This window comes from Phaseolus vulgaris, chromosome 4 (genome assembly GCF_000499845.2).
Source record: "Phaseolus vulgaris cultivar G19833 chromosome 4, P. vulgaris v2.0, whole genome shotgun sequence".
Taxonomy (NCBI): domain Eukaryota; kingdom Viridiplantae; phylum Streptophyta; class Magnoliopsida; order Fabales; family Fabaceae; genus Phaseolus; species Phaseolus vulgaris.
In genome coordinates this window covers 47,706,517-47,721,359 of record NC_023756.2, presented here as the reverse complement: position 1 = coordinate 47,721,359, position 14,843 = coordinate 47,706,517, and the positions used below count along the sequence as shown (strand labels likewise).

The 14,843-nt window shown below is 32.6% G+C and overlaps 2 protein-coding genes across 3 annotated transcripts; one reads left to right on the top strand and one right to left on the bottom strand.

Annotated features, from left to right (window-relative positions):
- The first annotated feature begins 2,201 nt into the window (after nt 1-2,201).
- LOC137838170 (arginine--tRNA ligase, chloroplastic/mitochondrial-like) lies at nt 2,202-10,590 on the top strand. 2 transcript variants are annotated; one of them, XM_068647417.1, is made up of 18 exons: nt 2,202-2,454; nt 2,571-2,668; nt 2,921-3,069; nt 3,447-3,522; nt 3,675-3,776; nt 3,989-4,207; nt 4,788-4,868; nt 6,156-6,239; nt 6,335-6,439; nt 7,032-7,210; nt 7,463-7,547; nt 7,839-8,025; nt 8,193-8,262; nt 8,731-8,800; nt 9,311-9,400; nt 9,675-9,743; nt 9,941-10,042; nt 10,266-10,590. In XM_068647417.1, exons 1-18 carry the CDS (start codon nt 2,370-2,372, stop codon nt 10,374-10,376), a joined length of 1,962 nt encoding a protein of 653 aa, XP_068503518.1. In that variant the 5' UTR covers nt 2,202-2,369; the 3' UTR covers nt 10,377-10,590. The 2 variants fall into 2 exon arrangements, with proteins under 2 accessions (XP_068503518.1, XP_068503519.1); XM_068647418.1 differs by having other exon boundaries at nt 2,291-2,454; nt 2,567-2,668.
- Nucleotides 10,591-12,061: 1,471 nt separating this feature from the next.
- Nucleotides 12,062-13,503, bottom strand: LOC137838169 (protein OXIDATIVE STRESS 3-like). Its single transcript, XM_068647415.1, has 2 exons — nt 13,083-13,503; nt 12,062-12,638 (listed from the first exon to the last, which is right to left on the bottom strand). The coding sequence occupies exons 1-2, from the start codon at nt 13,358-13,360 to the stop codon at nt 12,356-12,358; spliced, it is 561 nt and encodes a 186-aa protein (XP_068503516.1). The 5' UTR covers nt 13,361-13,503; the 3' UTR covers nt 12,062-12,355.
- Between the last annotated feature and the right edge of the window lie 1,340 nt (nt 13,504-14,843).

The window sequence follows — 14,843 nt, the reverse complement described above, 5'->3', positions numbered from 1 at the left end:
CTCTCTAATATACAAGTGAATAAAAGTTTCTTTTATATTTATTTTTCTCTACAATTAGGGTTTATCAAAACCTCTCTTTCTTCATTACGATTACGTGCGATTACGTACGCTACATTAAAGCATCACATCAGACAAGGAATATTCATCTTCATTTACTGTAATATGGTATCAGAGCCATTTTCGAGCCTATTCTAGCGAGTGTTTGTGTTGGGCCTATCGTGCCACCCGCTATCGGGTCGCTATCGGACCACCCATAATATATAGTCCCACGCACGAGTTGGTAGTCTCGACGTGAGGGGGTGTGTTGGAGATCCCACATCGACTAGAGATTAGAGCCTTTCATTGTATATAAGTGGGTGCAAACCTCAACCCTATGAGCCGGTTTTATGGGGTTGAGTTAGGCTTAAAGTCCACTTCGTAATAATGGATGTGATACAAATCAACATCACTCTATATATTATGCAACAAATGCTTTGTGGGATGCAATATGACAACAACATCACGAATAACTTAATCATTAAAATACAACCATAGCTTGTAGACGAATTGCCATTTATGACTACAAATGGGTGTGGAGGTGCCATGTCATCATCGTAAGGAGGTAAATCTCACCTCATATAATCCGATCATATCTAACTGCAACTAAACAAAATCAAGTGATTACTATTGTAAAACTGTATATATTGCAAAACGAAAAACAAAGTGCGATTTTGCGAAACGGAAAAACAAAAAATGTGGCTTTGATTCATGAACCCTAATACAGTTTTGACTCACGAACCTAATGCGGTTTTGATTCACAAACCTAAAATCCAGGGTTCAGCTTCCTTGTTGCACAATTCACAGAAACCCTTGTGCAAGTGTTCCATTTCTCTTCACTCACGATTTGTGCAAGGGCAAATTGTGAGACTCAAACCTTCGAAGACTCCGTTCTTCTCGGGAGGTTGTGCAACTGGGACCTGGAGTAGTGCCGCCAATGGATGAAACGTGGGTTATGGCAGTTTTAGGACTGTTATTTTTTTCCCCTATATAAACAAGGGTTCCCTCTTCCGGAAACACACCTTCTTTGCCTCTCATATTCAGCAACTCAACGTTGCAATCTTTCTTCTTCCTCCCACTTATTCACAATTTTCTCTTTCTCTCTCTTCATTCATTATTTTACTTTATTATATTTATTTTCCTAAGTACATTGGGTTCTTACACTATCAAGAATAACTTGCTAATTCTGATCCTTGGTAATTACCGGGAAGTTCTTGTTGTATCATAAAGGACTTGCACAATACATCGTGGATAAGTCAATTATTCACGCTTCGGATAATCAATTTTGTTTGTGTTTTAAAGCTTATTTTACTACAATTACAACCTACAACATGTTAACTTATGCATCATCAAGGTTCATCTTTCATATACTTAGTTTGCACTATCATATTTATTTATGAGAAATACTCGTATATTAAAGCTTGCAAGTGGTGTTTAAAGATATTAAAAAATATAAATTTATCCCATTTTCGTTTTTTTATTAAAGTTTCCTTATGAAAATGTAGCGCTAAATTAAAATTCTTATTTTACAATTTTGTTAAATAATTATTATAAAAAGTCAATAGTTAAAATGACTATTTATGATTTGGTTATTGTGTAAGAAACTTTTATATGAATATATGTATATTTCCTTAAAATAATATTATACGTATTAATATTTACTGAAGTATTATCTTTTTCAAGTCTTTAACAAAATTCCATGAGAATGAATTTTTTCAATGTAATATACACTTTACACTAATATAAGAGTTTAACTGTCATATATTTTCACATGATTAATCAGAAATAATCATAATTATATATAAATATAAATTTCATTATATAATTATAATTTAGTAAATAATAATATAATTAAATTAAATCATTGATATAAATAAAATACATTTTGAAGTTACGAGATTCGAACACGTCTCTTAACATATCGAATATCAACACTTATAGAAACTGATGAAATATCAAGTTTAAAAAATATTTATTAAATTTATGATAATTTTAGAACAGTTTTAACACTATTTTTAAAAAATTAATTTTTTAAACCACAAATTTATTGTATATTTTTTATTAATTATTTTAAAAAATATTTTTATTAAAAAAAAATTAAAATATAGTTGTGTATAAATTTTTATTCTCAATTTATATAATTATAATATTTTACATAGTTTGAATTTTTAATTTTTTTTGCATTTTTGTAAAATTGGTTTGTTCAGTGGTGGTGGCCCACTGGCTATCTTCAGCGGAGGCCAACACAATGCACACAAAAATGGCTAACACTTAACAATGGTGTTTGGGAAGGTTGGAACCTCAAAGAAGAAGAAGAAGAAGAAGAAGAAGAAATGTTAGGGTTAGGGTTAGGTTGCTTTAATCTCAATCGGTTCTCTCACTTTCCCTCATCTTCCACTCTACCACCTTCTCGTTCCGGTCAGTTAAGCTTCCTCTCTCGTTCTCTTCAATGATACCATCGTAACACTGTTTCAACGCCTGAACTTAATTCACTAACGCGACGTCGTTTCCTTTGAACTTTAATGTGTAGACAGATTTGCTCAAGATTGCGTCTCGGAGATTCGCTTTATCAGTGACCAAGACGCAGCAATCTCCTGTCACCAAGCCACAATCTACGTCCACTGCTGTAACTGTAAGTTCACCAAGTGTGTGTTTGAAGAGTGGTGGCGAAATTGATTTTGAAAGAAGTTAATCGCAGTTCAATTGATTTAGAAGTATGTGATTCATGTTTTTATTATGAAAGCAAGTTGGTACTGGAAGTGCAAGTGTTTTTGTTCAAGGCAAATGAAACCGAATATAAAACTATCTAAACTTTATGTTTATTTATTTGGTTTGGTTTTGTGTGTGTGATATATGGTATTGTATCGTGTTTGGAATGATGTAGGAAATAGATAACCCGGCCAGTGTCAAGAGGCAATTGGCGCAGCTGTTTGAATTGTCTCTGAGGGCTACAGTGCCTGATGAACCAGATGTTGTGCCATTAGTTGATGCTTGTGCTGTTAAAGGTGGTGTGAAGTTTGGAGATTATCAATGGTTGGTTCACTTTTTTTTTCCCTTGTTGTATCCATGTGAAGTGAAAATGAGGTTCTATGACGTGTGGAAAAACTTATCCACAAGCACTTTTAGGAGAGCAAAATAAAAAAGAAATATGAAATAAGTTTTTCTATAAGTTAAAAGTAATCTTTTAGAAAAGTTGAATACTGGAGTACTTTTACAAATTAACTTATGCTTAAGTTTAAGTTAGTTTTGTCTTATGGAAAAATTCGTTTCGTTCTTCCTTATTTCTTTTTCAAGAAGTACTCGTAGAGAAGTGCACTCAAACAAGTCCTTAATTGATTGTGCACAGTTGAAAAGTGGTATTATTGTTATATTTATGCATATGTGAAACAAAGAATATTCTCTTGATGCAGCAATAACGCAATGGGTGTGTGGTCTAAGGTGAAGGGAAAACAGACAGGATTTAGGGGTCCCCCAGCAATTGGGCAGGTATGATCAGAGATAATTCACTCATTTTTTTGGCATTTCTACCAGCTGTGTTTTTTTTTTTCTTTTCTATTCCTCTTTAGTAATTATTTATTTGGAATTAGAGTTGGTTTACTTTTGTTAAAGGTCATCTGTATGTTCTTTTATATGTGTAGGCCATCGTTAACAATCTTCCTCCATCTGAAATGATAGATTCATGCTCTGTAGCTGGTCCAGGATTTGTCAACGTTGTATTGTCAAAGAAGTGGATAGCACAGGTGATGGCATTTTGCATCTTATAATTTTGAATTACAAAAAGTCTGTACTAGTGTCTAAGTCCTTCAACTTTATTTTTCCAGTGGGGGTGGGATCTGAGTTCATTTATGGGAAGGGAGTATATATGCAGAAGTTAAGGTTTTAAATTTGTATGGATGATTGAGCTCTTTCAAACTTCTGTTAGTATTTAAGCCCAAGAAACTTCCTATTGCAGAGGGTACAGAGAATGCTAATTGATGGCATTGATGCATGGGCACCTCAGCTTCCAGTCAAGAGGGCCATGGTTGATTTTTCATCCCCTAACATTGCGAAGGAAATGCATGTTGGCCACTTGAGATCTACCATTATTGGTGATACATTGGCCCGTATGTTTGAATTTTCACGAGTGGAATGTGTAATCCGTAGAAATCACGTTGGTGACTGGGGAACACAGGTAGATTTTAGTTCTAATCTAATGTTATACTGGTTTTGTGCCAAGAGTTTGAAAATAGTGCATGTTTAATCTAATGACAAATGATTTTTACCTTTTCTTGTGGCTACATCTTAGCTATACACTGTCAAAGCTAGGTTTCTTTATATAAGGCACAACTTTGGGTAATTCATTTGGAACAATCATTTAATTTGGCAAGTTTTGTCATCAGCCTTACTGAATGGCTCAAGAACTAAATTTGTTTGAGAAAATAGATGATATAATTTGGCATTTCTAAATTCTAATTGTCTTCATGATCAAGTACATCTACGTCTTTATGTGTGTTTGTTTTCTGTTATTCTTTGTTGAGCAATATTACAAAATTGATGTCCTAAGATACTTCTACCCTTCTTCTCAATATGGGAAAGGCTTTAAGTATTTTTTTGTTTCAATCACTCATCAAATTAGTGTTGTCCACTGATTTCTTATAGGGATATCCATATCCTTATGGCATATTTTCTTGAATAATAAATATTCCATTAGGAAAGTTTTCATTTCAATATTAGTACTATAAAGCTCAAAGGACATGCGTTTTTTTTTGTAGTTCGGAATGCTGATTACATACCTCTTTGAAAATTTTCCTAGCCCAGATGATGTTAGTGAAGCAGCCATTGAAGATCTTCAGGTGAGTAAATATATTAAATTGAATTTAATTCAAATTTTCTTATATTGATATTTATTGTTTTGGTATTTTTTCATTATGATCAGTCAGACATTGTTTTTAATTTATTTGCTGCATGCTCATTGTAATTTGTAGCTGATTTAATTTCAGAATGAGAGTAAAACTATGCATTTAAAAGTTATCTATAAGTTAATTTGCTACAGATGCCATTATAGCTCGGAATAAATTTATATTTTCCCATGGCACATAGCAAAGAGGAGGGGCAAAATATGTAGTGCTGCAAATAACTGTTTTATGCTTTGTTCGTAAATAAACTTTTGATAGGATATATTTGTTGTCTGAAATCAGTTCCATTCTTCTATTGTCACCCTTTTTTCACTGTAGAAAGAAGTAAATCTGAAGCTAAAGATGTGGTTACAACTTACAAGCTTCAAAAACACAACCTTCATTTAAGTAGAAGTTAGACAAAATATATCAAATGTAAGTTTAGAAGGAGACACGTTAATTCTAGCTTTGAGTTGAAGATTAGAGACCATATAATACCACATGCCATACAATTTTATTATCTTGGCCTGTTGTACAGAATGCAAAAATAAAAGATGTAAACCAACTGGGTTGGGTTGAAGGTATAAAATGTATCACTAAAGCGTGTGTGAATTTTTACCACACAGTTATAAGACTTGTGATATTTTATGGGAATAAATGTTGAGCAATAATGAGTCAACGAAAAAGTTATCTCAATGTTGCACAAATGAGATGTCAAGAACTTATGATGAATGAGTGGGTACACAAGTCATCCTAGAATTAGGGATGGATGCATTAAAGAGAAAGTTGGGGGTAATACTTGTTGTGGAAAAGATGGTAGAATCTCACCTTAGGTAGTTCGAGCATGTGTGGGACCTAGAAAAGCTCTTGTAAAGGGAGTTGATGAAGTGGAGGAAAGTTTAATAGTTAGAGGTAGAAGGGACGAAAATAAACTTTAATTTAAGAAGGGTTTTGATTTAAAAGGGGTTGTCATTAGACATGACATATCAATTTTCCATGTAGCTAAGGATTTTCTTTTTCCTTTTGTTTCTAGTCAATGGAAAGAAACAAAGGAGTGAGGTTAGAAAATGTGTGTATTTGGTTATGGATATTGCATTTTGTCAACTCTTATAAATGATCCATCAACTATAAGGGATTATGATCTCATTAATTTTCACTTAGTTTCCCATTATGGTGATGATGAAGCATTTGTTTTCTTACTGAAAAAGTTATGTATTGACCTTGTATGATTTGGTGCAATTTTAGGCTTTGTATAAGGCTTCAAAAGTGAGGTTTGATAGTGATCCTGAGTTTAAGTTGAGGGCACAACAGGCAGTGGTCCGGCTCCAGGTAAAATATATGTTACGATTTTGTATTTTGCTCCCTATTTGTAAGATCATTGGGAAATTGGTTAAATTTTATGTATGTCTTAATTTTTATTTCAGAGTGGAGAAATCAAGTATCGTAAGGCATGGAAACAAATTTGTGACGTGAGTAGGGCTGAATTTGATAAAGTTTATCAACGCCTTGGAATTCAATTGGAGGAAATGGTTAGGTCTAGTTTCCTTTTTAACTGGCTCTTTGGAGTTTAAGTTGTTAAACAATTGTATTATTTTGTACCTTCCAGGAGGAGTCTCTAAGATGTTGTTTCAAGGCATTGTTAGACCACTAAGAATTCTATGAAAGTATGCATTTGTTAATATTTTTTAGTCCAAGTCAACGTGCAGTTTCTGTGATCTTTATTCGATTTACAATGTAGCATATATTCTGTATTTTAACCAGATCTGCCTAATTTGTCTAGTAAAGCTTTTGTCTCTCTTTTCTGTTCTTCTGTGATCAAAAGTTGATTGTTTTGCTCAAATAATGTTAGGAACCTTGTAATTTCTCTTTGGGAACTTTGTTGAAATTAGGGTTTAGGGTATCAGGAACTTTGTTGTAATTTCTCAACTAGGATTACTATCACGATTTTGTAGTGATGATTATCAATATCACAGATGAAAATGCCTGTTTTCTGGCCAACAGTCTTATATATTATGATGTGTATAAAGTTTATCAATAAATTGATTACGGATATGTAATTTATGTTGCAGTAATTGCGAATGGTTTTACTTATATCAGTAACGAGCATTTTTTTTAATCCAGGGAGAGAGCTTCTATAATCCATATATTCCTGGGGTTTTGGATAAACTGGACAATTTGGGACTGATTGAAGAGAGTGATGGTGCACGTGTGATTTATGTAGAGGGTGTAAACATACCACTTATTGCTGTGAAGAGAGATGGTGGCTACAACTATTTTTCGACTGATCTAGCATCACTTTGGTTAGTTTTACTCTTTTAGTTTTTTCAGCCATACTTTGTAAAATTCTGTCAGAGTTGCTGGCTCACATGAGTACCAAACTTGTTATCAATTCTTATGTCAAATTTATTTATATTGCATGTTTATATACTCTTCCTTTCATGTAAAATCTGGGATACCTATTTTTTTCTGTCTGCATTTTTGTCTGAGCATGCAACAGGAAAAATGAGGAGAACAGGCTGTTTTGTCATCTGAAATATACTTGAACCATGTAGGTATCGTCTAAATGAAGAAAAACTTGAGTGGATTGTATATGTTACAGATATTGGGCAGCAGCAACACTTTGATATGCTATTTAAGGTATATTTCAAATGATATTTTCATGGTATCTTATGGTTACTACATTTAGTTGTTGCCAGAACCATTTTTCTACTTGTTTATGCCGGTATCAATTTTACTTGCACCTTGGGTATTGACTTATCTATGTTTTCTGATATTTAAGTCCAAAATGTTTTTCTATAATTGCTCATTTCATATTATTTTTTTGACTTTTAAAGGAGAAATCTTGAACTAAGATATATTTATCGGCCTACTGCTGCCAATATTCCAGTGAGTTAAAATGTCAAACTTCTCCTTTAATTTTCCTTTCAGGCCTATAGACGTGCAGGTTGGTTACCAAAGGATGATAATGCATATCCAAAATGTACCCATGTAGGTTTTGGTCTTGTCCTTGGGGAAGACGGAAAACGATTTCGGACTCGCAGTAGTGAGGTTGTTCGGTTGGTTGATTTACTTGATGAAGCTAAAAGGCGCTGTAGAACTTCCATTCTTGAACGTGGTAAAGCACCTAAGCTCTTTTTACCTGTTCCTTCTCCGCATGCAAGCATCCATGAGTGAATTTTTTGCTTGATTAAGATTCATTAATGCTGGCACCCATTTTAAATTTCATTTAGTGGAAATACTTGGGACTAGACAGTTAATTTTCCAGATACTATGTTCCTTTAGATTCAGCTAAAGATTGGTCTGAGGAGGAGATTGAGAAAACATCTGAGGCAATTGGTTATGGAGCTGTTAAGTAAGCTCCTTAAACTCAATAATGTCCCCCTATTTTTAAGCAAAATCAACATTTTGTTCATTCATGTAAAGTTTGTTGTTAGCTTTTTTGTGAGCATATTTTTGTGTTAATATATACAGATTATTTTGCTACAAATTCCTGTTGACTGAATTTTAAAAATACTGGGTGTTTTATATTCTGAGCAAATGCTCTTAATCCTGTTGACGTGTATTCGTTTTCATTTCACTCTGAGGTTTCTGATTAAAAATGCTCACTGTGACTGATGAATAGAATAAATCCCAAGTAAAGCATTGCATTTTGCTTAGTCTAGGTTAACATTTTTGTAGTTTTAGGACATGGTTTTGCTTTTACTCGATATCCCTTTCCCTTTCAGTTTGCTTTAGTGGTTATGCCTGTGTTGAGAACACTAAATGAGTTGTAGTCTTGTATTGTAGCCCTTTATATGCTTATATCCGTTTGTTTTTGCAGGTATGCTGATTTGAAGATCAACAGATTTACAAATTACACATTCAACTTTGACCAGATGCTTAATGATAAGGTCATTAACTGTATTCAAATTGAGTGTATGATTGTAAGGTTACAGTAAAGAAGCTAGTATAGACATTATCTATGTGTCCTGTCCTGCATTTATTTCACCCCTTAACAAATATCCTCTGAAGTACAAGGTAACTTCCTGGAGTAGTCTGTGGTAGATAACCATGGATGGAAAATATCACTGTTCTTGACTTTGTTGAAATACAAGAAGAACATGGTAATAAACCATTCGTTTGAATTGTCTCCCTATGGTGTTCTCTTTAGTTTTTATCACTAGTCGTTGACTCTGAAGTGAAACCATCACTTTAAGAGTCAGATCCTTTTTTTAGTTTAAACTACACCTAATAAGCCTTTTTTGAGTCAGATCCTTTTTCATTGTAACAATTTCTGCAAAACAGCTAAGAAGTTATGCATATGAAACTTATGTTGGCATTTGTCGAACTCTTCAATCTCGACTTAAATAACTGATCTAAAGTAATTTATGTCTCACCTTCCTATGCTTGTTGTGAAACAGGGGAATACTGCTGTTTATTTGCAGTATGCACATGCTAGGATCTGTTCTATCATCAGGAAATCTGGTAGAGACATAGAAGAAGTAAAGAGAGTAAGTTTACCTTTCCTTCCCAGGAAGACAACTCACTAGTTTATTATACTTTTATTCTTAAAAAAATAATATTCGATATTTTTTTTTGTATCATATACATAGTTTTACAAGGTACAAGAGTCTATGCCTAGGTTCATCAGGGTTGGCTTGATTCAGCACTAATCTATTATAAATGTGATGACTCAGTGATCATGTGCTTATAGTCATCAGTTAGCTGAATATTGACTTGTGCACATTTCTTACGGTCTATTTCATGTTTATCAACTATTAACAGAATGGGAAAATAGTGTTGGATCATGAAGATGAACGTGCTCTGGGGCTCCATTTGCTACAGTTTCCCGAGGTGGGATATGTGAATAGTATATGTTGTTGTTGAGCTTTAGACTTTCGTATACTAGTAATTTTTAAGACTTTGTTATTGGGGCTCCATTTCTTTGAACAAAAAACCGAGATATTAAAGCGGGTGAGATTCCTGCATATTATTTTCTAATCCAAACGATTCTTACCTTATACAAGGCCGTGTTCTGTTTTATTTGTCAGGTTTTTGAGGAGGCATGCACCAATTTGTTGCCGAATTTGTTGTGTGAATACCTTTACAATTTAGCGGAAATCTTTACCAAAAAATTTTACTCTAATTGTCAGGTATACCTTTAAAGGCATTAACTTACGCTATATAATATTTACATTTCTACACTTTTCCCATTCTTTTTTCGTAGTATGCTACTGCAAGAAGATTTTTTATATTTACTGTGACATGTTAGTAGTAAGGTACTATATATCCCTTGAGAATTGCATCCTAGGTAAGTTTGGTGAAAGAATAATGTTTGGATTGAGGCCATGCTATTGAACTTCGTACATTTGGCAGGTTGTGGGGTCGCCTGAGGAAACTAGTAGACTCTTGCTGTGTGAAGCAACGGTAATTGTGATGAGACATTGCTTTTATCTCCTTGGAATTGAACCTGTATACAGGCTATGACCTATACGAAGAGGAGCTTCATATGCAAAGTTCTTCATCATATTTTTTTTTGTGATATACTAGTGTAGGAATCTTCGCCATTGAAAATTGTTCAGGCAAATAATTATCTGTTTTTTATAACCTCTTTCCCTCTCCCATTTTGTTAATTGTATGAGTTGTAACTTGTAAGAAGGAAAAGCAAATAATTTATAGCAATATTGTTGACCCCTTGAAATTTATTTCGATTCTTGATATTTACTTCGATGAGTCATATGGTTTAACTTGTGTTCCGAGAGAAATAACAAGAAAATGAACGTTTTTCCATTGTACTTTTTGTACTATAGAAAAATACAACTCTATCCGTCATTGTGCTCTCTCAATGACATTGACAGTTACAGAACTATTTTTAGGTTTGGGTGGCTAAATACAAAGATAATTTATCTGTGAGCAATGGATGAAGTGAAACAACAAAACATGTTCACATAATAATGCACCACTAATAATCTATGAATCGATTTGTAAAACGCTTGTAAGATTTTTTTCGAGAAACTACAAGAACTTACTGCAGCAACTAAGAAAGAAGCTCCTATCATAAAGCTTTCAATTTTTTGTAACTGAAATGAAGTTACTATTTCACTTTACTCAACGGGTACGGTTGGATTGAACAATTACACTGGAAGCAGTGAGGTCTGTATATAAAACAATTACATATCAAAGTACTACTTTGATATGATGCTGATAATTTATTTTCTAAAAAACCTCCAATTATGATGATTGTTTATTTTTAAATGATTTTATATTATGATATGATGTGATGATGGTTTATATTTAAGCATTTTTTATTTGATTTTATGATGGTTTATTTTTAAAAGCCTTTTATTTTCAAACGACTTTATCATATGATTCAATGTGATAATTGTTAATTTTCAAACAACTTTGGATTATGGTAGTAGCTTATTTTTAAACATTTTTGTACTTGAGTGTGATGATTGTTTATTTTCAAAATGATTACAAATGATGGTAACTCATTTTCAAGTGACTTTGTGTATGATCCGATGTAGTAACAATTTATTTTTAAACAATTTTGACTTGTGATGATTGTTTTATTTTTCAAACTAATGTATTGCTTTGACGATTATGATAGTTGTTTTGATTTTCAAATGACTATATTACTTTGATCTGATGTACCGATCATTGATAACTTTGTTTTTCTTTATGTGATCTGATGATCATGTATTTTCATACATTCTCAAACGATTATAGATGTAATTTCTTAAATATGAAAAAAAATAATATTTCAAAGTTGTGACTCATTAAAAAAAGTTGTTTGAAAAAACTCCTTGAAAACAAAACACTAAGTTAAGAAAAAAAAAATACATCGTTCTTTTATTATGTTTCAACTCTACTTTTGTTAAGTACAATAAAATTTATGATCTCTGAAAACAACTTCATCCACATTACACAGTCGGCATCAAATATTCTTATAAAAAAAGTGCTAACTCTTCCAAAACGAAAAGAGTGATATTCTTTACTTTATCATTCAATCAAAATTATTATACAGTTGGATTTTATATTATTTTATAGTTAAAATTGAATTTTACGATTATTATTATTATTATGTAGTTATAGTTTTAAAACCCTATGATATCATATTTTCTTCGGTGTCTAAGAGCTAACAGTACACATTAAAAAGTTAAGAGATGGTATGTGAGAGATCCCCTTAAATTTATGAAAAATTATATACAAGTAACTGAAGTATATACAAATTGCAGAAAAGAGAAAACCTAAAGTTTGATCTCAAAAAGGATTTGGTGTCAATTGAATTAAGGTAATAACTTGGGATCATTGATGACTGCAAGAGGCAAGGATCGATGACACCACTATGAAAAACAAAGCAAAAATGAAACAAATATGGCTTTCACTCAATAAGATGAAGCTTCAAACTCAAAATTTTCCGGATTTTGTACACGAAATAAGCAAGAACTCCAACATGCTGAAATTCAGAAGTTTTTATGAACAGCAATGGAGGGTCTAGACCCTCCTAGGAAACTCCCTCTTTTGCTTAATGCAGATGCAAAAGACCCTCTTGATGCTTTCTTTGAAATTGTGGCCTTTGGAGTGTACAATATTTTGTGACTATCTAAGCCTCCCCCAAAACTTTTGCATGATTTCATTCTCTTGCTATAAGGTGTGCCTTTCTTCTGAAGATCTTCTATGCTTTCCACCCTTGCTAAAGAAGTGAAAGACTGTGCCTTCCCTTGATAGAACATAGATAACCCTCTCCTGCACAAGTCATGAATAACCACTTAGTTAACACAACAAATTAGATACACCAAGGTTGGTCATGATGATGAGTTATGTAATATAGACACTAATACGGACTGATATAAGATGATCTGTATGCTATGTAGTATAGACACTGATTCGAATTGATACAGACACGGATAGATGGCGGATACAACATGAAAATAGATACGTATAATCTCTAAAATGTAGGAAATTGACAATAAAGTATCTATTCTTTTTAAAATTGTGAACACTTCACGGATACGTGTTCTACTACTAGTGTCTTATGAATTTCAACACCATTATCCGAGGCTACTTGTAAACCAGAGAAATATCTTGAAATTGAATCTGAAACTATTGACTAAACTGATATGCAGATGCATTGGTAAATGGAAAATGAAGAAAATTCAGAAAGGCATGAGGTTAAGGTTAGATGCTTACTTGATAGGAAGATGGTTCATGAGGTCTGATAACTCATACAAGGGTCCATTTGAATGAGTTGATGAGGAAGATGTTAAAGAGGATGCATCCTCAGTCAACTCTGATGAAGAAGAAGAAGAACACACAGAGTCCATTGAGTCTTCTTCTGACACGAGTCCAATGGAGGACGAATCATTGCTATGTTCATCATCTTCCTTGATGACCCAATTGGTGTTCCCACCTCCATGACCATCCATGATCCTCTCCACACAAAAAGCCTGTGCCTTTCTCTGATTCATTGGAAAAAAATGATACCCAAGAGGCCAAGAAATGAAGCAGCTATGGTGAAGTGATAAAATATTAGACCCTTATATATGTAAGATGAGGAAGAAGAAGATTTGGATAACATTGACCAGTTTTATTGTTTTCTATATATTATGTATATTAATAGTAGTGAGTATGAAATGAAGTTATATATGGTGAGAAATTGATAAGTTGTAAGAGACAGCTAAGATAAAAGATAAGGTCTAATTTTGAAGAGATCTAATCCATGTTGTGACTCACCGTCTTAGCTTTGTTTATTATTTTTGGAGGCAGAAAGTGAGGTCCACATCTCCCCAACTTTGCTTCTTAAAGCCATGACAGATAACTATATTCCCACCTTTTTCATCACTCTCTGTCATACCAATGTATATCTAAAGGTTAAAACCCAAATCAACACTCTTTTGGGCATGGAATGGATTCATCTATTAGTGGTAAAAAAAAGTCTCATTTGTTTGTTCACATAAGAGTCATAAACTATATAACATACATAGATATACACCTACGACACGAATACGGGTATAGAAATATATCTATAAAATATAGTATAAAATGTAGAGATATAAAATGTAGAGATATAAAATGTAGAGATGAAGGTACAAATCTATATATTATATAATTATGAATATGCACAAGTATATTTTAGTTTTTTTTAAGCAAAAAGATGTTTCTCTGGTGAGTTTGAAATGATTTGTTCTTTATTTTTATAATCATATTAAAATTTTATACAATAAATTTGAATTTTTAAAAAATTAATGTATTTTTCATTTTTAAAATTGTATTATAATCATGTTAAAATTGTTAGATATAATAAATATTTTTAAATTAAACACTTCTAATACACGTTTTACGTGTGTGTCATACGAGTGTCAGTATACTGTTGATGAAAGTGTAAAACATTCTCTTTGATAATTAATAACCAAGAAAGCTTCTTCTTCTTTTACTTCAAAGTACAACTTTTGTAACATTACAAATACATTGTAGCTAGCAAAGAATTGTATTTAAAAATGTTTGTTTTTTTTGGAAAAAAGTTGCTGTTGTCATAGGTTGCTTGCTAAAATATTCCAGCCACGTAATTGGAGGAAATAAATGGGATTGGAAATGTGTGGGCACTCTGCAATTGGTTTGAAGGTGATGCATTCATTCCTCACCCATTCATGCATCTCCCTCTATTCTTCATCTCTACATACTTTTATGTTCCCTCACATCATTAAAAAGAGAAAAATTAAATTTTTGCATATATCATCTAAACTCCACCTCTTCTTTTATCATTCCGATTCAATGAATTGATATAACATCATTAAATTAGATAATCATATATGAGATACCGTTTAGATTCAAGTTCATTGAGATAACATCATTAAACTAGATAATCATATAGAGATATTATTCGTTTTGTAGTTCAAAATTTCGTCACAGTATTATTTTTGAAAATCATTTTAGTGGATTAAGAGATAAATA